Source organism: Oreochromis aureus, linkage group 1 (assembly GCF_013358895.1).
Source record: "Oreochromis aureus strain Israel breed Guangdong linkage group 1, ZZ_aureus, whole genome shotgun sequence".
NCBI lineage: Eukaryota > Metazoa > Chordata > Actinopteri > Cichliformes > Cichlidae > Oreochromis > Oreochromis aureus.
This window is the reverse complement of record NC_052942.1, coordinates 27,465,288-27,488,419: the sequence shown is the minus strand read 5'-3', so window position 1 is coordinate 27,488,419 and position 23,132 is coordinate 27,465,288. Positions and strand designations below refer to the sequence as shown.

At 39.2% G+C, this 23,132-nt stretch overlaps 3 protein-coding genes across 4 annotated transcripts; 1 reads left to right on the top strand and 2 right to left on the bottom strand.

Moving 5' to 3' along the window:
* Positions 1–73: 73 nt before the first annotated feature.
* Positions 74–10,456, top strand: adpgk2 (ADP-dependent glucokinase 2). Its single transcript, XM_031730902.2, has 7 exons — positions 74–442; positions 3,771–3,930; positions 5,314–5,504; positions 5,594–5,690; positions 5,790–5,926; positions 6,789–6,925; positions 7,423–10,456. Exons 1-7 carry the CDS (start codon positions 247–249, stop codon positions 7,984–7,986), a joined length of 1,482 nt encoding a protein of 493 aa, XP_031586762.1. The 5' UTR covers positions 74–246; the 3' UTR covers positions 7,987–10,456.
* A 1,077-nt stretch (positions 10,457–11,533) lies between these two features.
* On the bottom strand, positions 11,534–16,672 carry efcab2 (EF-hand calcium binding domain 2). 2 transcript variants are annotated; one of them, XM_031730865.2, is made up of 7 exons: positions 16,429–16,667; positions 16,143–16,233; positions 13,989–14,061; positions 13,702–13,778; positions 13,179–13,221; positions 12,991–13,057; positions 11,534–12,041 (listed from the first exon to the last, which is right to left on the bottom strand). In XM_031730865.2, the coding sequence occupies exons 1-7, from the start codon at positions 16,451–16,453 to the stop codon at positions 11,923–11,925; spliced, it is 495 nt and encodes a 164-aa protein (XP_031586725.1). In that variant the 5' UTR covers positions 16,454–16,667; the 3' UTR covers positions 11,534–11,922. The 2 variants fall into 2 exon arrangements, with proteins under 2 accessions (XP_031586725.1, XP_039465240.1); XM_039609306.1 differs by having other exon boundaries at positions 11,963–12,087; positions 16,429–16,672.
* Positions 16,673–16,834: 162 nt separating this feature from the next.
* cgref1 (cell growth regulator with EF-hand domain 1) lies at positions 16,835–22,263 on the bottom strand. The gene is made up of 7 exons (XM_031730927.2): positions 22,013–22,263; positions 21,146–21,251; positions 20,796–20,870; positions 18,567–18,643; positions 18,293–18,417; positions 18,090–18,191; positions 16,835–17,971 (listed from the first exon to the last, which is right to left on the bottom strand). The coding sequence occupies exons 1-7, from the start codon at positions 22,047–22,049 to the stop codon at positions 17,693–17,695; spliced, it is 801 nt and encodes a 266-aa protein (XP_031586787.1). The 5' UTR covers positions 22,050–22,263; the 3' UTR covers positions 16,835–17,692.
* Positions 22,264–23,132: the final 869 nt, after the last annotated feature.

The window sequence follows — 23,132 nt, the reverse complement described above, 5'->3', positions numbered from 1 at the left end:
TCCCAAGAGAATTTGAAGCGAAGCCTAATTTACTTTTTTGGGGTGGGGGGGGGGATATCTGTAAAAGAGACAAGAAAGGAGTTGAAGTGATTTTGCTTAGTATCGCAGAAAATCCACTGTTCGGTATCCGCCCCATTAAGGTACATCCGGGACACTCGGGCGACCAAAACAGACAACCTAGAGCACAGCTTTTCAGCGGCAGCGCAGGGGGAAAGAGCGCTTGTACACAGAGCGAGAGAGCGAGCGATGGAGGCGGGAGGCAGGGTACCGTGGGTGAAATATGGGTCTGTCGTGTCCTTATTTGTGGTTGTGTTGGCCCTCTGGTTCCGGCCACCCCAGAATGCAGTGCTGGACGACCGACTGGACACGGTCCTTTCCTCCCTGCTCCGGGCTGAGCAGAAAGTGGGGATGAATAACGTCGCTAGACCCAGAGTAGCGATTGGTAAGTGTTACGAGCTAGCTAACGGTGGCTAGCCTAACCATAGACTCTATGAGTGCAACCTAATTTCAGGGGTTTGTGGATTAATGATCGATCAGGTAAACTGCGGCAGATTAACACTAACCTTAGTCACTGCCCGCATTTACTAACAGAAAATAAGTTGTTAACGCAGTGGATGATATTTGCCTCATATTTTATGTCGAACTTTAGTAAACAGAGAAAAGTACATTTATGGGGTTTGTTTTGGAAATAAATAAGGTTGTGTGTTGAAGCCTGAATAGAAGGTGCAGAGGGGGCAATAACCATGAAAGACTGTCACCAGGTAAGATGATTAGATCCAGCTTAGAAATAAAGTCTCAATGAATGTGCAGGTTACAGGTTTGGCATTTGGCGTGTAAAGGAAAATATATTTAATTTAAATGCAACTTTTCCGCTTTCTTTTAAACAGAAGATCAGTTTTTGTGTGAGTGTTTTAGCTGTTTTCCTGTTTGGTAATTATCTTCCAGTAAGGATGCATCCAATGATTTCAACAATGATATGAGCCAATTATGGCATTCACTTCAGTAATGTTTAAGGTGGGGCAGTATCTGCAGTTATCAGTAATATATACACTACTTAAATAGCAAAGGAAGCTTAATAGTTTTTGGAGCTTAGGGTTTTTTTTCTGGATGAAAACAGATGGTTTGGGGTGATTATGAATGTAATGACAACTTCTCTGCATGACATTAAGGAAGAGTGTTTGTGTTATCTTAAATAACAGATGTCTGTCCACTTTCCTGTTATTTTGGCCTTTTTATAATAAAGAGATATTTAGAGTATTTATTTATTTATGCTTGAGTAAACAAGCCCCACTTAGAGATAAATAGTTAAGTTGTTTTGAACAGTCTTGTGAGTTTTCCTGCCAGAAGTTTATAAGCAGAAAAACCCTTGGTTGTACTTTGAACTTCTTAAAAACAACTGTGCAGGCTCATGTGATGTAAGCTCAGGTATTCTTATAGTAATCCAGTGTTTTGTCTTGTGAGCAAGTCCTAAAACCTTGTGCTTTGGACCATCGCACACACACTCAATAAGAATCAACTTGTCTGTCAGGCCTTTACCCAATAGGTCACCAATAAGCTCAGTAACAGTACAACCTGATGTAATTAAAGGTGATTATAAGGAATTTCTGCCAACAGAATCAGAATCAGCCTTGTTGTTGTTGTTGTTGACTAGTTGCATGTGTTTGTGTGTCACATCAAATTAAAACAAACTATAAGTGAAAGCTTGTTTTCATTGCACCAAAAGGGTTCGTAAATAACCAGAAAAATAAACAACAAAATACTGTGGCAACATGTGCTGGCCAGTCTGTTATTTTGAGCACTGGTATCAGAGCAGAGTTATCCACGAGGGGATGGATTAACATTTATTGCTATTAGCTGCTTAGTTGCAGCGTTGAACACTGCAACATAAATAATGGCTTATTGACACTTAACCTGACCCAGAAACAGGTTTGACAAATGCTAACTCTAAATTCTGTCTTAATCAACTCTGAGTTTTTAGCTCCAGAAACAGATGAGACTTAGTTCAACCAGTCCACTCAGTCATCAGTTACCCACTCTTGATTTTTCATAGACAGATAAATAGTTAAAGAATGTGACCAAATATGACATTTTACATTTCTTAAATATAAATATTCAGCTGTAAACTGACTTTTGAATTCCCGCAGTGTAAGGAAGACAGATTTTTGTTGATCTAGTGGTGCAAATCTTTTTCGGATGTTGCAGCTTTTCAAAATGTTGCTCAACATCAGGTCTTTAGTCTGTTTTTAAAAGCTCACTTTAAACTGCATTTATTCCCATTTAAGAATCTTAAAGTGGCGCAGACAACAATAGTAGCATCATTTGTTCCAGCATCAGAAACGATTGATCTTTGATCTTTTTCTGTCTTTTGTCTTTTTTTTTTTTTTTTTTTGCCTAAAGTGTAATAAAGGTTAGTTTTATTGCAACAGGGATTACAACATGTGCAGTGCAGATTAACTAACAATTGGGCAACTTCTTTATTTTATTCTGAGCTAATCCACGGTCCCCATTGATGTCCACTGTTATCCTTACATTCATGATTGATTTGAAAAGAAGACTAACCAGCATTTTACTGTTTGTAAAGATGTAAACTGCTTTGACTTTGACTGTAATAATGGGGGAAATGAAATGGTGTCATAGAGATGGTTCAGGTGCAGCATGAGGGAACATTCAGAGAGAAGCTCTGTTCAATAAAATATATAGGGGAACAGGTTAGGTTAAGTTGGCTCTGTTTCAGGAACAGTAAACTCACTCATCTCCTCTCAGGGTTAACAAACTCAGAGTTTCCACTAAACCTGCTTTCTGTGACAGGGTCCTGAAGGACTATAAAATGCACCATATTCATACTAACCTTATGACAGCAAATCTAACTGTATTCCAGAAGGTTCTATTAATATTTTTTATATGAAGCTATAGCAGGAAAAAAAAGATAGGGTTGCAAATTCAGACAAAGGAGCGTGAGTAAAGTTTACGCCAGCGTCAGTCAGATATGCAAAATGGATTCAAATCTTAAACAAGTTGCCTGCCTGCCTGAAGTGTTGGCCCCTGTTCAGACATGACCGGCATCTGTGAAGCTCAGAGCTTCTATATCTGCTGATGGGACATATGATCGATCCAGCAGCTGAAACTCTGACAGTGTGTCACTGTTTCAGCTGTGATTGGAGATAAATGCAGCCGTACTGGGCACAGCAGCTGCAGGTTGTGTGGATTTCTCACTATTTAGTATGTTTTATTTTCTAAAATGCCCTGGAGCACACAATTTTATATATGTAGCACATTTTGTTTCAGGCGGAAAAACACACGTACTTCATACAGCATATGCTATCACAGAAATCGTAGCATGGCACCATGTTTATAATGTAAAACTTCATCAATACAAAAAAGCAACAATGAAATAGTAAAAAGGAAAATTATTATTGTTATTATAAACAGTGATAGAAAAAAACAAAACAAAAAAACACTGGTTATAACCTGTAAAAGGAAGAGAAATGACACGTCAAGCGTAGTCCAGTAACAATAGAAAAGGCCTAAAATTTAAAATGAATTCAACTTGCAGCTAGACTCGAGGGCTAGGCAGGAATGTTGTCTAGTTTGCTTTTAAATGCTGATGATGTTGGAGCACACCTTACATGATTTGAGAGGTTATTTTAGTGGCTTTGGAGCACAAAGGTAAAAGCAGTGTGACTAGTATGAGTCACACCAGTCTTCTCCCTGTCCTGATTTTCAAATGAATATTGCCTCTTTGAGTTTCTTTCTCTCTTTTTCATCCACAGGTTTTGGAGGTTGTGTTGACCTGATAGTAGACGGTGTGTCACTGCTTAATAAAACAGGCATCCAGCCCACAGACCAGCCCCTGCATCATGACTACCTAGAAAATGTGGAGCAGCTGGCTCAGAGCTTTGCATATTTCTTTGCACCAGGAGCAGCTGCAGAGTAAGTGATGTTTGTGTGAAGATGAGCCCATTTAAAAGTAGAGGTCCAGATCTGGAAGCAAATTCAGAGTACATATACATAGATACACATGTACTTTGAATAAATAAAATTGTGGCTAATTAAATATTTGCAGTCCTATCGGTGCTCTGAGTTTTTTTTCTGAATTTTCCTTTTAATCCTAAACTGGAATTTGAGGTGTTTGTACTGAAAGTATACAGTTTTTTTTCCATTTTTGATGCTGTTCATGTTTGAAAAGGCTTTTTAAGTCTTGAGAATACAGTTGAATTAATCTCCCTGATCTGCTCAGTCATTGCTGACTACTCGTGTTCTGGCGCCTGTGAGCTCTTGTTCATTGTCTGGAATAAAACACCCTAAGGGCAACAAGACTACAGAATCAGCAGGAACCCACACAGAAAAAGAATGCGTGCCAACATGAATTAAGACTTTTCTGTTAGAGACAGAAACTGTGTCTTTTTTAACATTTAAACTTATTTCTCTGGCCCTTATACTGCCTGTTTTGGGGATTGTAAGTTCTTAATGGCTGCAAAATGACTGAATGTATTTAGACTTTATGTAAATACCATGCAGAGTAATTCTGAAGCATCTAATCTAAATAAATAAATGTCTAATAATATGTTCAAAGAACAAGAGAAAATTGTTTTTTATCTGGATAAGGATGCTTATTTTGAAAGGGAGATTTGTTATTACTCTTGTTTGTTCTACCTATCAGTGGAGATGTGCATTTAAAAAAAAAATGTTTTAACAAGTATTTATATTTGTGACTTCAGGCTATAAGAAAGCTGCTGTGTGAGCGTTAACTGATAAGCAAGAATGAGATGCAATTATCTGGCAACCAAGCCAAGTCCTCATGCTGTTTCATTCTGATATCCAGCATTCTGGCATCCTTGTATGTTTAGTGAGAGTCCTACTGCACTTTTCTTGATCACCCCACTTTTAATGCTCAAAAGGATGGACATAGAAGTAATATATTTCAGCCTTCGACTGCCACTGCTGCAATGGTCATTTGGCAGGATTTGCTATAGTCAGATAGGGAGGACAGGGCAGGACAGTGAGACAGTGGTGTGAGGTGTGCAGTAGTTCGGGGTGGGGGGTTATATCAGGTATCACCTCTGAGTCTCTTGTTATTTGCAGTGGTAAGGGACAGATTGACAAAACTTAAAGAGGAGTCTCTGTGGACTAAGATGTTTGTAGACAACATTGTTGAAAGAAGTTAAGCGATCATATTAGTGGCAGATGCTGTTGTTGTTGTTTTTTTTTCATTCTGTGGAAAGTTAATTAAAAATGTAATTTAAGCACCATAAATCACAGTAATGTCAGTTTTCACCATCACAGTTTAAACCAAAGTTTTTTCTTCTCCCGCAGGCGTTTTATGCTAAATGAAACCCTCTTTAGCGAGCTGGTCGACGGGGCGCGTGACTTACCTGGAAACAGATGGTCAGTAGGCGGCAATGCTCCAGTAATGGCTAGTCGCATGGCAACCGAGGGATGTGATGTGTTGCTAGGGGGAACTTTCAGCACCGATTTTACTGATGTCCTGTCGCAGCACATTACAGGTACTCGAATTAACACAAACTGATACATCCATTTTACTTTGAATGAAATATTCGTTTTGTCATTTTTATGTAATTTGTGATCTCCTCAGTGGCAGGTAAAGTGATAGATGAGCCAGACATTCATCTGATTCTGGAGTATCCATCTGGTGCCCGCTGGGGGCGCTATACCTCACGTAGAGCCAATAGGTAGGTGTCATACAGATGCATCAGAAGAGTGGAGTGCTTGTGTACACGGTGCTCAGAGGTGATAGTTGTTCACTTTGTTTGTGTGTTTGTGTTCTGTAGATACATCATTCACAGCGATGCCAATAACCCCTACCTGTCCTCTATGGAGGAGTTTGCTCAGAAACTTATAGACTTCAAACCTGACCTACTGGTGGTGGGAGGGCTTCAAATGATGGACAACTTCCCCTTCCGGTCAGGTAAGAAAGGTGTTCCCTTCTTTCTGATGCACAGTTGGGCTCACTGACGTTGAACGTATAATCCTGGCTTAACGAAAGCAGTTTGAGGTTAGCATTACTCTCTCATATCACCGGGAGAGTAAAATTCTACTAATTGTAGTTATCAAAAGGAAAGCGGTTTCACCTTAAATATGAACTCTGGACAAAGTTGGTAGATAATTTGGGTCATTGTCTGGAGTTGAGATTGTCATCTCTCAGTACTGGAAATGCTCAAATTTGTTTTTATGAGGGTGGTGTCTGAGTAGAGCATGCTAGAGGCAGGACCAGAGATGGCCACTGGCTAGCTGTGTATCACTGTTACCTGGAGCTATTCTCACAGTGACGCAAATTGTTGAGGGTTTGTAATCAGGAGATCATGGATATATGATCCCATGCACCTTTGTCAGGTAGTGTCTATGAAAGTTCAGGGCTTTAAGCATAGTTAAGCATACTGACCATTGACACTTGAACTTGGCTGGATTTTGGCCACATTTGGTGATAGCTGTATATAAGGACTGATGTCAAAAGAAGAACAAAACACAGAGGTAGTATCATAGGCTCATAACCAGCTTCCCCCTCTGAGCCAGGCTGTTTGCACAGCAGATCAGCTGTGTGTTATTTGATCTGACAGTACCTTTGTCTTCTGGTCTGTTGTTTTTCCCCATGTCTCTGCTGTTTTTCCACTCTTTTCATTACCCTTTTGTCTTTCCTTTTGAGTTGCTTCTTCCTTTAACGTCACTGTACCCTTTCTCTTCTCACTTTCTTTTTTTTTTTACACCCTGCGATCTGCCTGACAGCGTCTACAACTCTTCTTTAATCTTCCACCTCTTTTGGATCATTTCAGGTGAGAGAGAAGCCCTCCTCTCCCGTCTGGGACACCTGCTTTCCTCCTCATCCCCTCAAATTGGAATTCATTTTGAAATGGCAAGTTTCGTGGAAGAGAGCATCATGGAAGACCTGCTCCACTACGTCATTCCCCATGTATGTTTGACTGATCAATGAGCAAAATGATATCACCAACACTGAAGAAGTAAAATTATTATGTACAGAAACAGAATGAGTCAGCTTTGTGAGAAAAGATGGATGCCAGGAAGATTTGGTTAGTTAAATTTGTTCCAAGCAGGCTGACTCAGTAGGAGCTGTATTTGCTTTCCAGTTTTGCATAATTATATTTTTAGGAAATGTGATGTAAAGCCATGCTCTGCTGCTTTCAAAGGTGCAAATTTTGGCCCATAATCAAACCTCTTCAATACTGTAAACACATAATGGACTGCAATTATTTTTTGCTAATTATTGAATATTGTTGTGGCTAGACCTCAAAGCTATGGTTTTCTTTGTGTAGTCACACAAAGGCTGTAGTTTATTCCACTCAGCATAACAAAATAACCATCAGCCAACACACATGTGCAGACCTGATGAAGATGTATCCCCCTCAGTAAAATCGGTTTTAATGAGTTACCTTAATTCTGCTTTTCCAGGCGGACTCTTTGGGGATGAATGAGCAGGAACTTCCAAACCTGCTTAGCTCGCTCAAAGGCTCCAACATCACCGTATTGTCAGACCCAAACCCTCGTGTAGCTACTGTTCTTGACCAGATGAGGGAGGTCTATCGCATTTTGAACCAGCGCGACAAGGAAGCCAGTGCAGAAAGTCGGGCAAATGGCGCCCGAGCTACAGGCAAACCACTGACCCGACTCCATGTCCACACGCTGGCCTTTCAAGCCATGATTGTGACTCGTGGCTCCAAGTGGAAGAACACCATGTCAGCCACTGCCAAGGCTTCGCTCACAGCTAACCGCCACGTCTGTGGCTCTAATGACATTGATCCCAGCAAGGCGAGGCTCATAATGGACGACTCTTTCTCCGTTAGCCGACAGGAGGGAAGCCAGCGTATCCCTTTACAGGAGACCAGGCCTGTCAGCTGTTGGAGTGAAGAGGACTATGAGATCTGTGTAGCACCAGTGCTGGTGTGCACTGAAGTTTATCAGACTGCAGGTGGAGGGGACAACGTCTCAGCTGCTGGCCTGGTTCTGCAAATCTAGAGAACGACAGACACCAAGTGGTCTGTGTGTGTGTATGTTTGTGTGTGTGTCGTGCTAATCAGATGTTAGTGAACCGCGTGACTCTGGAAACTTGATCTAGGTGTGATGCACACTAGCCTTCAGAAACTGACGCAGGTATCAGGCTGATGAGTTCTCCTCTGTGTCTCACAGTCTGAGGTGCACATTAAGGAAAATTGTTATCCTTCATAGTTGGAGTCAGATGATGGAGAACAGTGGTTATCTATCAGGTTAGGCCTTCAAATGTTTGATTTTTGAAAACAATACAAAGAAAAGGCAATCAAAAATTATACTTAAGTAATTAAGTGAAATATCTGCTAACTAGACTCATTGTAGTTCATTATCAGTTAGGTTAAACCATCACTGATTTAATCTCTCCTTGTCTTTTTCTGCGTGTGAAACCCGTGTACATCATCTCAATTGGATTTCTTTTTTTCTTTTTTTTTTCTTTTTTTAACAAAATCAGTCCTGCTTTTTCTTACTTGGACTTCCATGTCAACTCACTGTAATCCATCATCTGACTCCATTGATTTTAAATCAGCTGTCCTCTATTTATCCAATGCCTTACAAGAAGATGTTCAGTCAGTATGAGATAAAGAGGAACGAGGTATGGATAAGGTCAGATACCAAACTGTAGGTTGTGGAGGGTTTTAAGTTTCTTTTTAAATAGTACAACGCTTTTAGTAGCCTTTTTAATTGTTTTGCACAACTTCTGCTGAAGGAAAAAATCCTCCTTACATCATGTAAATGCAGGGCTTCACTATGCAGAAAACCAGAAAAGATTCAGAAGAATCAGAAGTAGGTGAATCTTGTCAACTACTTGAACTCTACAACTCAGACCAGTGAACAAGCTTTAGACTTCACCTGCCTTTGTGCAACACACATTTTCAGATGAACCTGAACCTGCCTATGACTGAAAATATCTGAAGCATTTTAATGAAAAATTACAATAATTTTTGAACTAGGACCAAATTTGCCGTCCTTTGGTGTAGTAGGGATAATATATATATATTGACCGCTAAATAGCTGCAAAGTAATCCCAGGTGCAGGTTTAAAGACACTAAAATGTTCTTTTAATGACAGGCTATCCTTCCTCTTCCCTCTCCTATCTCATTAAAAAGGCAAAGAAAGCCCCTGTTCCTCCCTGTGTATGTGAAAAGTGTGCTTAGTGGTTTGGGTGTGTTTGTGTGTGGACTGTCATTCCTCTGTGGTTCCGTTGCAGTGCAATAATGCAAAATCAATGTTAAGAGACCACTTTTGGTAGCTGCACATGATGTCAAAATCTTCCTCTCTACCTCCATGCTCTGTTTTTCCTTTCCTTTTTCCATTTCCTGTCTCTCTTCTGTTATTTCGTCATACCTGTTATACATCGTCTTTCTAATTATGTTTTGTTGTTCTCTTTTTTTATGGCTCTTTAAGGACCAAATAACCAGCGTGGACTATCCTAGCCATTGTTGTTGCAACAGTGAAGTTCCTGACATGCGTGTCATGTGATATGGCTGGATATAGTGGAACAGTAGTTATTTAAAGGGGCATTAACAATCTACTTGAATCCATGCTGTTGCGCATCATGAATATCCCCAATGTCTGGAATACTGGACCAGTCAAATCATATTTTCTTCATGTAGTCTTTGCTTCACGTATTGGATTTAGAGTAAAGATATTGGTCCCTGTTACTTTAAACCTCCACTGAGATGATCTTTTGGTGAAAGGGGGGCCCAGCCTCTCCACCATCATCTAATTACCTTCTGGGATTGGATTCTCTTATATTCAAACCTGTATTTACTGATGCAGCTGGAGTTAACTGGGATCATAGCCAGCTATTGTTTGGTTTTTTTTTTCCTCTCTCTCTCTTGCTCTCACATTCCTTCCACAGATCCACCTTCACTTTCACAGGTAAACTTCAACATGCAAGTGGACTTTTTGTCATTCTTGATTAATCTATTTGTTCATTTCTCAATTTTACCAAACATGCTTTTTGAAGTGTGGAGCACCTTTTTTAAAGAGGAACGCATTTATTTTCTTACAGAGTGTGAGGTCAAGAAAAAAGGGAAATGTAGAGAACAGGAAATCCCTTTAAATCTTTTCTCTGTATCACGGCTGTACTGATTTAATGGTGTTTTGTTATTGATTGATTGAAAGATAATGAGCCTTATTCTGTTTTTACTTTTGGGGTTTAGTGAAAAGGGAACCTTTAATACAAACTTTTTCTATCACTATAGGCTGATCTTTCCTCATGTCTTAAAGAGTAACGGGTTGTGTTTTTACTGTGAATGGAAACCATAGCATGTGTTCATGCTCACATAGTGAAGTGGTTGTTTTCACCACCGCATTGCTTATCTAACCTCTAGATAAGTTGTGTCATCCATGTTTCAACGTTGTGTTTAACTATTTCATGCATGTTTGACTATTTGATGCAGAATTGCCTGATAAAATGCTGATTAAGCAATCATTGATTTGTTGTTTTTCTTATTTTTGGGGGTCATTTATTTAGAATGTTCACAATCATTTTGGCTGCAAACTACATTTTAGAAGTAGATTATTTTCTTTTCTGTTTTTTTTATATCAATTCTGAGAACAAAGTCTGCTGAATTCAGAAGTTATTTTAGACACTAGTTACAAATACTGTTGGATGTAACATCACAGCTTCTTTGTCACAACATAATTCACTGCGATGAAGGTTGTTTCCTCTCTTCCCACATTTAACACATTTCATTTCATTTGGTATTTAAACATGCTTTCATATTTTGCCCACTGGCTGCACCAATAGGCCCACATTTAAACAGCAGGCAAGTTTAGCATGGATCCATCCTGCCTGGTACCAAAGGTTTAGGGTGGTGCTGGTGGTGCAATGGTGTGGAGGATATTTTCTTGGCACACTCTGGGCCTCTTGGTCCTAACTGAGCATCATTTAAACTCCACAGACAACCTTTATGACTACAGCGTACCTGTCCTCTGATGGCTGTTTCAGCAGGATAACGTATGTCACAAAGCTCAAATCATTTCAGTTCTCAAATTTCTTGAACATGACCACAAGTTCACTGTACTCAAATAGCTTCCCCAGTCACCAGATCTCAGTCCGACAGAACCGTTGGCATGTCGTGAAACAGGAGAGTCACATCATGGACGTGCTGCCAACAAATCTGCAGCAACTGTGTTATGCTATCATATCAATATGCCCAAATCTCTGAGGAATGTTTCTAGTAATTTAATGAATCTATGCCACAAACAATTAAGGCAGTTCTGAAAGCAAAACAAAATCCAACCCAATAACTACAAGGTTTCTATCTATGAACAAATGATTAAAAATGAATGTTGTCCATGCAACAGAAGTGTTGCATACTTGCAGTCCACTGCAGAGATGGTGAGGAGCCTGCGCTATTTTTATAACCCAGCATGTTCCCTCACCCTCTATTTTGGGCGCACGTTCTGAAAGCAGCAAGCCTTCAGCTTTCTTAAATACAGCTTCTTCAGCTGTAGCTCATTTCTGTAACTCCAGATCACCCCAGAAGAACATTTGAACAGCACCAATGGTACCATGAACTCTTTTATTTCTGCACAGAAACCCAACATAAGCCATTTTGGTGATTGTTTTTTACATTCACAGAAACTTGAGTGCATCACACCAGTAATTTCATACTGTACTGGACTTTCCTTTAATGTCAAACTGGAGAAACCTTTTAACATTTCTTAAATAAGGAACAAGGGCTTGAGCATGCAAACTCTTATGGTATTCTTATCTGAATCCAGTTGAAGTATGCACATTTAATTTCTATATCACAACAGACATACAGATTGTATGTCACCAAAACTGTTAATAATACAGACTGCCTACATACATTTCATTTGGCATTTGTACATTATGCTTTCATACTTGGCTGCACCAATAGGCTGATTAAGCAATCATTGTTTTGCTGCCTACATTTTACGCTCTAGGGTCAGATGTGGGATAACATCCTTATAATAGATATGTTTCTTCTCTTCATCAGTGAACGCTGTCAGCATCTCATCCATCTCCTCCTGAGTGAATGGCTCACCTGATATGATATGGAGAAAAATCAAGTCGCAAACGTGCTGATCTACCTGAGAAAAAACAGATGTTTGTTCCAATCTACACACAAACACCAAGCAATATGAACACATAAAATTATTTTACAAGTGTGTACATCAAAACTGGTATAAATAATTCAACTTAACAAATTCAAACAATCCGTGCATATCAAGTGATCTGTACACACGCAATTAACATTGTGTAAGTAAAAGTAAATGGAATGCCAATTATTTTTAAGCAAACATAGAAAGCCATGGACCAATCTATTGTATTTACTGTGAAGTACACACAAATTGTTGCCTACATTGATTCAGTTTTATTCATATAGCACCAAATCACAACAGCAGTCACCTAAAGGTGCTATATACTGTAATGCAGAGAGCCTAGAATGATACACAGAAAACCCCAATAATCAAATAACCGCCTTTAAGCAAGGACTTGTTGACGGTGGGAAGGAAAAACTCCCTTTTAACAGGAAGAAAGCTCTGGCAGAACCAGACTCAAGGAGGGGACGACTGGTGGGAGGTGAAAAGAGAGACAGGATTAAAGAGAGGGGTGGAAGAGAGATGGAGATTAATAACTAATGATTAAATATGGAGTGGTTATATGCAGTGTAATTAAGGGGCACCTGATCCAGCCCTAACTATAAGCTTTAGCAAAAAGGAAAGTTTTAAGCCTAATCTTAAAAGTAGAGAGGGTGTCTGTCTTCCAAATCCAAACTGGGAGCTGGTTCCACAGAAAATGCTCCTGAAGTCTGAAGGCTCTCATTCTACTATTAACATTATCACTTCAATAATTATCACATTTGTAAAGCTGGTTTTTCGCTTGCAGATCACATCATTTCTCAAATACAGTAAGAAATCTCCATTGCTGCTGTCACTGTGTCATTGTAATCTACTTCTAATTGCACACAAAAACAAAACCCTCAGTTTTACCTTCCTTTGTCATGTAATTTGTCAGCTCCTCAGGCTTAAGGTATCCCCTCTTTTCTATGTCTAGAACCTGCAAACAGAGTGTCAGTGCCTTTGTGTTTTAGCAAATATCACATGCCTATACTGCCAGACTAGCATCCCTATGCAAAAGTGGACAATATGAGGAACAAGGAAACAGCAGGAAATTTCACCTCAAAGGCCTGAAGCAGAAGCTCATCAGCGATGGGAGGGAACCTAACAGACAACAGCACAGCAGTAATGAAATGATGACAAGCCAAATACTGCAAACAGTGAGTTTAATGTCCAAATCATTACGTCAGTGATGTAGCACTGGCTGTTCTTTGCTTGTTTGTTTAAGAGTTTAAGTCTGAATCTAAACTTCAGCAGCTTCAGGCACAGAAAAGCTCACGTGCAAAAGGAAGAGATATAAATTATTTAAACAAGGCTGACATGTAGTATTTCCTGAGTGGTGAACAAACCTGACCTGAAACACCAGTGATCAAAAATAGAGTACTGAGGTTTGCACAATGTTTACCAGACTGATCACAAGACTCATAGTAATGATATGCATTCATGTGTGCCTTCAGTATAAGAGAAAAATACACTGTATAATAGATAATTTGGTTTAACAAACTCCTATTTGCATCTCAGCCTTCTTCTCATCCACAGAAATCAGAAATTTCTTTATACAATGATATAACTGAACTGTCTTACTTGTCCTCCAGTAGCACTTTAGTCATGGCTGGGAGGAATCTGTCCCAGTGGATATATCCTGAGCGCTCATCTTCCACCTGGTTGCACAGGAACAGGCTGTTGGGGGTTGCTTTGAATTTTCTAACAAAAATAATGCTTCTAATGTTACCCAGGATTTTATAACAGTCACATAATGGCACAGGAGATTCTGTAACATTACTGAAATGCACAATATCAGAACCCTGTTTGCACATCCCATTACTGATCTTCCAAAATAGAACCAGACTACGGGAGGATGCTATACTGACCTCAGATGTGAACTTCTGTAGGTCTGCCTGAGTGGGAAAGAAACCCAGTGAATAGAAGATGGTGCCAATCTCTCTAGAGAACAACAACAAGAAGTGCATTAAAAGTATTTAAAAGGACAGTTTCAGTTAGTTTCATTAATTCCTGTGTGCTATGAACCATCTCACTGCAATGTCCTACTAAAGCCCACTCAGCCAGTGGAAAGCCTTGAGACAAACCACAAACTTTATTTCTCACAGCCAGTGTCCAAATAACCCACTTCAACCAAACTATTTACCAGTGGAAACAGCTGCGTAATCTCAACCACACAGCATTTTGTATGTCTTGAGACTTGAGTCCCACATTTTTATTGCCTCTAATATTCAGAAGTCCACACTGCAGGATGGACACCTATGCTATATCTAACAGGGAAACTCACAGGTTATGTAGATCTCAGCAAATGTGATGGAAATAAAACAAAGAAAAGGAAGTGTGGCTGAAGCCAGGAGTAGTCAGCTCTCAGAGATTGGGCCACTTGACTTTCAGGCTCATGTTATTTATGTAGAAATGAAGTTAGAAACGCAAATACTTTATATTTGTTTTTGTCAAGCTAAATGCCAAATCTCTAACCTAAATAATTAGTTTTTCCCTGGACAGACCAACAATTTTAGGTTAGCAAAATGTCCTAAACTGTCCAAGCCCATGTTTAGTTTGTCAGACTGTATAAAAGATATACAGTCTGGTTACCTTAGCAGGGAGGACACTTTGTGTGCAGTTTCCACTCTATTTAAAACCTCCAGTGAGAAATTCAAAAACTTACAGACAGGAAACCTACTGAGAGCAGATTTAAATAAACAGCTGTGTTTCGACCTTTCTGCATCTGCATAAGTTAGTAAAAAAAATACCTAGGAATTAAAGCTGCTGTGACCTCTAATAATGCTAATTAAAAAATATTCTACTCTACCATTTAGTTTAATTTTACATAGAAAGCACACACTTGGCTTAGAAAACATGCTGCACTGTCGCTGAAGGGAAAGGACATGCACATTTGTTTGCCAGATGTTTTCATCTGTGTGGCTGATTAGAGTTCCTCAGGTTGCACAAAGCTCTGGTGAGATTTTAAGAATATTTCTTACAGCCATTTATTGAAACATGTACATTCATAAGTGGAAATACAGACACTGTGTAATTCTAACTCCCTTGAAAGTCAGTGTTCTTGTAATTTTGTAGTCTTCAGGAATAGTTCTCCAGGCAGACTGTGTTTCATTTTGTGTTTTTCTGTCCAGGTATGCTGTTACTGCATCGGCTGTGTTTGGGGTCAGACTCGTTGATGAAAAATGGGAGCTCTTACCAATCAGATGGTATTCCACGGTGAATCAAAATCTGTCAGTACTTTTCTTTATTCATAATTTCAGGAATTTTGAATAAATTCACCAACACCACTGACTGAAATGCAGCTGTACTTTGCTTATGATTGCCACCGATATTTGGCCCAGTTCTTGCAAAAACATCAAAAACCTCCATGGCACTTCTGTTTTCAAAATAAAACTAAGATCCCTGTATTTTCATGGCAAGGTTATGTGAAAACAGTTTTTGTGTAATTTGGCATACCTCATCCTTTTCTTTCTGTTTCCCTTCATTAATCTTTGGGAATCACCTTGTTGGTGCAAAAATACTATTTTATGCCTTTCAAATGTATTATCTTTGGAATTTTTTGCTGATTCAACTAAAGAAATGGGGAAAAAATTATGTGTTTTTGCAACAGTCTGCTAATAGAAGGTGACCAGTAACCGTTAAAACAGGTTCTTTGCTGAATTGTTTTGAGATTGCTGAGTTCTTTGGTGTTGACACAACACTGGTTCTGGTCCTCAGAGGTAGGTGTCTTGTTTATGCTAAAGTGATTCACAGGTAAGTGTTAAGTGGGGTTGCAAAAAAAAAAAGGTGCAACACTGGAACAAAAATGAAAGAGCTATTGCTAAAAATTACAATAAAATCTGGCTCCTTGGTAACAAAATGCAAAGAAATGAGGGCTGGCTCAAGATTTTCTCACAAGACTGCATCTTGTGTACTTGTTAAAACGTTTAAGGTCCTTTGGATCTTCATAGTAATCAGCTTCATAGTACCTATTAAGTATCTTTCCGGTAATAAAAGTAAATGGCTTGTCTTGTTTTACCCACTTGATATCCACTGTGTTATCAGACTTGGTGTCAAAGGCTTGAAAAGCGCCTTTGAGCTTCTTGAGGATCTTGGCATTAAGCACGGTGGCCTCTGACAGACAAAATAAAGAACACATAGTGAAGCATTAGCTTAGCTGGCTTAGTTCTGGAGGAAATAATGACAATACTTTCATCAAAGATCAGCCACTATGACGGGTCGGCACAGAGTTTTAGACTGAAACTTTCACTGTGGTCTCAAGATGTTCAATTTGTAGACAAACTGAAAATGAAAGTAACTATTACCAACCTGCACTTTTGCTGTTCTCCGCCATGTTTGTCCGGTCGCTTTTCTGTTGCCCAGCAACAGTATGGTAGGAGACCAATTAAACGCCTCTGACGTTTGCCATCTTTTAATCGCCAGAAAACCTTTATTGTCGAATTACATAGAGCTACTAATAACACATTATTAATTAATTTATTTTTTATTTAAAGCTCACCGTCTTGCTGAAGAAGTCATTCGATTAAAAAAAAAGCCTTCCAACAACGTGACCCCTCAGAAGTTCCTGATATAATGAAGCCACGAAAATGTGTTTTCATACTATAAAGGTTTTTTCCCAAGGATTTTGTTAATTTTCTATGAAATAATCTATAAGTATCACATTTAAACACAAGACAGACTGAAAACAAACAAAGAGAGCAGAGAAATACTTGTTTCTTATTTATTTTCTTCCGCCTTATAAATGCATAAAATGGTTTAAAAAATTAGCAAAAAAAATTTAAAAAATTAACAAATAGTACACTCTTTCACACTAAAAACATTTCAAGTATGTAGATAATGATAGCATTTTACATTACTTTTCATTTTATTTCAATGGGGCCACCATAAAGATTATTTTCTTTCATACTCCTTGTCTAGTGAATTCAATATGTACTCATTTTACTTGCTGACATAATATTAAGGAGAGCGAATTTTCATTTCAGCTGAACCAACTGTGAATCTGAAACATTATAAAAAACAGCTAAAAGTGCAGAAAGTCCACCATCCACATGTACATGAATCCACAGTGTCTACTGACATTTGGGGAGGAGGACACATCCAAGTAACATCCAGTCAAATGATGCAGTAGCTCATAAACTGGTGGTATAAAGCAAACAAATACATTAAATAATCATGGCAGAAAATGGTAAATAAATGGTAAATAAATTCAATTAAAGTAATAACACATTTTCCAACTTAAAAAAAAAAAAATTAAAAGGTCTCTTTTAATCATGGCTTCTGTTTTATTGTTGCAACTAATATTACATTCTGCCTTTAACCCATTAAAAGCTCTGGGAATCATTGAGCATCCCAATACAGTGGCAGAAATATTTTGACCAGAAAGACCTTTTGACCACCCATCTACATGTTTAACAGTCCAGTGAATTGTGCATTAGCAGAAACTCAGAACTCAGATCCAGAAGAGGACCATTTTTGGGGATGCTGATTAAGAAGCTATCCCATACAGTACATAAGAGACTGAGGCCTAGATGACAGAGTGGTGTTTTCTCTAGTGTGTTTATGTGTGTGTGTTTTATATCTCTGGTTGGCCCTGATGTACAGGGATATTGTGGTCCTGCCCCAGATCTTCTATTGTGACTTCTGGGATTTGATGTCTCTCATATTCATCCATTTGCCTTATGGGTTCAACTTCCTTTCCTTGTACATCCTCTTGAAGCTGAATCTCTTCACGAATCTGTTCCTCTCTCTGCTCCACTGCCCCGACACTGTCCACATTAGCAATAGCGTTTGATAGCTGTTCCTCCACTACTGCTTCCTGCTCCTGCTGAGGTGCATTGTTGTTGCTTGGGTCCTTTAAGGTAGAAAGTTATGATGAGGTGTTGTTTTTGCAGCCAAATATAATGAAGGTGTGAATAAAACTACATCAAGCTTGAACAGTATTAACAGTACTTCCAATACATTTGCAGTACCTGTGTGTGAGTGAGTGAAGGGGAGAGCAGCTCAGATAGAGCCAGCAGACCATCCTGGTTTAGATCCTGAGTCTGTAGTAAGAAATCTACCATAGAAACCACCTGAAAGCAACATGCAAACGTACACAAATATCACCGAGTGAAGGAAAAAGGCCAACACCTTGTCAGTTCAAATACACACACATACAGTCGCTCCTGCTAACCTGCTCACTGGCCTCTGCTCCAGGTATATGATGGGAGTTAAAATCTGAGAGGAGCTTCATCATCTCCAAGCCATCTAAGAACCCACTGCGATCATAATCATAAAGGCCAAACAGGAAGAATACCTCTGGAACATAGCACAGCACAATTCACAATTATACAGTCAAATAAAAAGACTTTATTAGATTCTGACTAATAAAGGCTACATTATTTGGCAATGGTGATCCCAGTCAGAACCCATCAGTGTAATATCTACTGGTAAGAGGCATTGTTTACCTTGTTCCCAGGTGGTGATTTCTGGTCCTCCTTGACCTCCATTCTTCAGGCTTGATTGAATGTAACTCTGTCTCAAACTGTGGTACACACAACACAAAGCACACTTTAGAAAAACTGTTACAAAGCAGATTGGTAGTGCAACTGCCATGTGCTACAGACTCTTTCCACCCTTGTGCCATCTGGTAGAGGGTATAACACTCAAGCACCCTGTGCCAGACTCTTCAAGCTCCTAAACTCCCGTCTCCAAAAACTTGGACTTCACTATTTCAGTTCAGATGCACACAGACTTCTGCTCACAGAGCCTGTTTCAGCTCTTTAAATCATTTATAACATGTTTAAAAGAAGTTAAAGATCCCCTTCAATCATGTTCAGTGATGTACAAAATAATTTGTGTCTCATGTTGTGAGAAGAGAAGAGAAATCAATACCTCTTCATTCATTAAAAAATCTAGAATGTAGCAATAAAAATAACCAATTTTATTAACCGCATTAGATGGCAGCTGATCGCAGCTGAAACAGGGCGAGATACAGGGTACACCCTGGATACAAACAGACAGATAACCATAAACTTGCACAGTTACAGGACTCACTGACAGAGTGTAAAGTCATTAAAAGGTGGGGAGCGGAAAAACAAGAAGTGAAAGTGAGCTAACTGAATATAATTTTTAAGGAAATTAAACAATGAGTTTCCTGACATCACTGTGCGCACTTTTATTTAACTCCAATTCAGCTCCTGTTCTTTTTTATTGTTAATGACTGATGAAAAATTCTGCAATGTGATTTTTTTTTCAATCAATAACAATAAACTAATTAACCTAAAATTCATGTTGCTGGACTGTGGAAGGAATTTGGGGCCAAACATATGATTTTCTTGCTGTGAAACAACAGATGTTAGCCACTGCGCCACCGTGTTGCTCAGCAATGTTATTATTGACACACACACACACACACACACACACACACACACACACACACACACACACACACACACACACACACACACACACACATATATGTATATATATATATACATACGTACATATAGATATAGATATAGATAGATATATATAGATAGATAGATATAAATATAAATATGTTCACCTTGCTGGAAATAATATGACAAATTCGTCCATAGAAGTCCAATAGCACTGTTTTTTAAATCAAGGCTGTGAAGTGAGAAATGTTCATTGGCACATGCCTTAAACTCATATTTTAGGTACATGTGCTATGTACTTGTATATGTAATCTTAAGTGAAGCAGATGGCAGATGTGTACTTATAAATGATTTCCTATATTTGTGAATAGACTCTTGACATCTAGTGAACAGGTATTAAACTGGTTACACACCCTTAATATAATAATAGAAACTTCTTAACATTCTTAACACGTAACAAGTCGTAGCAGGCGGTTCTACCTTTCATAATCTTACATGTAGTAGATGGTAACAATGATGATCTGTGACAGATTTTGATTGAAGCAGCTGTGTTGAAGGCAACTCAGTTGTGCTCTAAAGGAAACACCTTTGGCCTGAATTTTGGATCAGCTATGAGTCATGAGCTTTACATGAGACTTAAAAAGGTATTAAGGCAAGATCTGGTGGTAAGAACCGAGACTGCTCTCAGGGCATCATTTGTTTTAACATCTTAAACTTCATGCACTCCATCACATGCCATAAATGAAGCAATGTTGCAACAGTGAGACACTCTAAATGCTTGAATAATCTTTTTACAAATGTTGATTCAGGCTGCACAAAGGCCTGCTTTGAACCAACATGTATTATTTACTAAGGGTGGTGTAAATTCCAACTGCTATTCCATACAGCTAACATTTATCTGGTCTTACATGCAATAACCTTAAGATGAAAGTATGATAGCGTGTACACATTATTTTAATCTTACCAACAAATGGAAAGAAACTGCATCTGTCGTGTGGTTAGATATTTCTTCTTTTGTTCTCTGAACAGTTTATTACAGGCAAGTTCAAACTATTTCAGCACAGTAGCAGCTATGTGTGCTGAGATAATATTTGCAGTGTGGTGAGGAGAACCCCATAAAGGAAATTAATGCAGCATAAATGAGCTCTTAGGTACATGTAATCTTATCATTTTATAGTACAGGCCACATCATTAGCACGTCAGAGCAGCCAAAGTCCACAGCCAAGTCAGAAAGCTGCTGTTGAGTGAAATGACTTCAGATGTTCAATAACAGCAGACTGTACATGTGCCACTCACCTGCGTTCCTCCTCTCCAGAGCCAAAGGGATTGGGTAGTGCTGCAGAAGGGGGATGGGCATCTACTGATTCCTCCCTGTGCAATAAATAAGCAAATAAATCACTCAAAGAGCTTCTTCCTGCATCCCTGCGTTCGTTTTTAGTTTAATTTCCCCCCCCCCGCTAAACATTAACAGAGTGTATCTGCAAGCGTGATATATAACATTTATATCCAATGGGAATAAATAATAATCAATTATAGAATAAAATCAACTCAAGCAGCACATTTATGAAAGCCTGAGAACATTTATGCCTTTACATGAATGAAAAAAAAAAGAGAAAATGAAACTTGATGACAGAAGGGGCGGTTACCTCTGTGTTCCTGGAAGACCTGGTGCAGCCAGGCACAGGTGTACCAGCAGGGTCAGAGACAGAACACGTGGAACCAGCTGGTCCAGGTGACACTCCATGAGCATACCTAAAATTAAACAGCCATGTTACTACCTTTGTGCAGGCTCTTCATTGCCACTGCTGATGTAAATTTATATAAATAAGAATACTTGAGTTTTTACAGTGCACAGAATTACTAATTCTGATTGTGTTAATGAAACTAGAGGAAACTTTTATGGGCATTGCAGTGGTCACACAATGCAGCAATTGCTGCCTTACAGAAAAAACAAACCTCAAAAACAAACAAACAAAAATCAGTCCCTTCAGTAATATTGCAGAGCTGCAGTTATACAGCTTTCACTTGTCACATGGATGAGAAACTTCATGATTCATTATGGAAAAATCATTTGAAATGTTTCCATCTATTTATAGCTCATTGCAGCCCCTTCATGCTGTCTCCAGCGATCATTTCTCTGTGACTCGCCAGTCCATTTAGACCAGCAAACATTAGCTTTCTGAACTAAAATGCGTTGCTGTGAGCTGAATGGCCTGTTTAAGAGATCCCAGAGATGCGCAGACTAATAACCGGCAGCTTCCTCCTCCCGTGGAGCAGCAGCGATGCTAGTCTGGCACAGCACGCAAGACCCGCGACTACACCATCAACTCATTGTTACTGCCTGATCACACAGCCTCCTTTAAAGGCACGTTGACATCACAGTCTTATATTAAATAAAACACATTTATAAAGATAGCTGTGAAAGAATAGTATTGTTAACTAAGAAGCGCATCGTAACCGCTGCAGCTGATGAAAACAGCTCAAATCTCTACTCACAGTGACAATGAGCCTACCTGTCTGCATAGTTGATGTATGAGCAGCAAAAGGCATTAATTCCGACACCTTACAGGTTCATATCTGGAGATCACCTCTATCCCGCACCGCCCTGCTCGCGCCGCCCTGTGGTCTGCACTGCGCAAAGGCGACTGCGTGCGCGCCCCCAGGCTGCCACGGAGTACAGTAGTGTGTTTTGGTCAATGACAGGGTCCACGTGGAAGAACTCAGCCGCTGTCGTGTCAGTGAGTTTGCGCAAGCTTCGTCGATCTCTTTGTGCTCCTCCGTCCGGTTTTTCCGCCACGCCTTGTCCACGTCCTCAGTGATCCCAGTCGTCCGGGTGGAGCGATCACTCACGGCGTTTATAGTGAGGGTTATTTCATGTTTCGTGTCAGTGAGCCGCATTACCTCATAAAGGGCTGGCCAGACCCCAGTAAAGAGTATGTTTGTGTCGGGCGTTAAAGCTGAGAGACAGTCTGAAGTTAGTCTGATAGTGTGGCTTTCATCGTATGAAAGGCAAATACTTTATTTTACATTGCTGCAATTGTTTTCCCGATGAACATAAAAAGCAAGTAATATATTTTTTATACTCCTATGCGACAGGCTTATGTATCGTCTTTTGCAATAACTGCCAGTTGTTGTTTCAGCATCCATAGATAAACTTGATCCAGTCAACATGTGGTTAAATGTCTTAGTGTGTGGGCTGATGAGCAGTTTTATTTCCAGGCTTAGTGCAACTTTATCCAACAACAAAACACACACCTCCAAAAACTGTGTAAAATTAGCAAACCAGCTTTATTGCATATTTCTGTTTAAAACCTTAAAGACACAGTATAAGCCACACGTATTCACTGCACTACTAGTATTCGACCACAAGATGTCACTGCAACACTTTATTTTAATTGATTCTTATGATCCTGATGTGATGCTTATGATATATCGTATCAGTAGGCTATTAAACATCATGATGAAGGAGAGGTATTAAGGTATTAATAAAAAAAAAGATGTATTAACGTAGTGTAAAAATTAAAAACATTATATATTTTATTCAGACATGTTCAGAGTTGATATTATGGGAGGAGGATGCTGAAGATGAAAACAGGAAAGTGGAGGTTTCTGGATGTGGTGACAACGTGCAGG

What these genes read in the sequence shown, in the direction of transcription:
- efcab2 (XM_031730865.2), bottom strand. Translation starts at nt 16,453, where the DNA reads ATGGCGGAGAACAGCAAAAGTGCAG. An exon ending in GGAGAACAGCAAAAGTGCAG is followed by an intron (nt 16,234 to 16,428) that starts GTTGGTAATAGT and finishes TTTGTCTGTCAG; the next exon opens with AGGCCACCGTGCTTAATGCC. An exon ending in GATAACACAGTGGATATCAA is followed by an intron (nt 14,062 to 16,142) that starts GTGGGTAAAACA and finishes GTTGTTCTCTAG; the next exon opens with AGAGATTGGCACCATCTTCT.
- adpgk2 (XM_031730902.2), top strand. Translation starts at nt 247, where the DNA reads ATGGAGGCGGGAGGCAGGGTACCGTGGGTGAAATATGGGTCTGTCGTG. An exon ending in TAGACCCAGAGTAGCGATTG is followed by an intron (nt 443 to 3,770) that starts GTAAGTGTTACG and finishes TTTCATCCACAG; the next exon opens with GTTTTGGAGGTTGTGTTGAC. An exon ending in GCACCAGGAGCAGCTGCAGA is followed by an intron (nt 3,931 to 5,313) that starts GTAAGTGATGTT and finishes CTTCTCCCGCAG; the next exon opens with GCGTTTTATGCTAAATGAAA.
- cgref1 (XM_031730927.2), bottom strand. Translation starts at nt 22,049, where the DNA reads ATGCCTTTTGCTGCTCATACATCAACTATGCAGACAG. An exon ending in TCTGGAGAGGAGGAACGCAG is followed by an intron (nt 18,644 to 20,795) that starts GTGAGTGGCACA and finishes TGTGTACCACAG; the next exon opens with TTTGAGACAGAGTTACATTC. An exon ending in CTTCACTCACTCACACACAG is followed by an intron (nt 17,972 to 18,089) that starts GTACTGCAAATG and finishes TCTACCTTAAAG; the next exon opens with GACCCAAGCAACAACAATGC.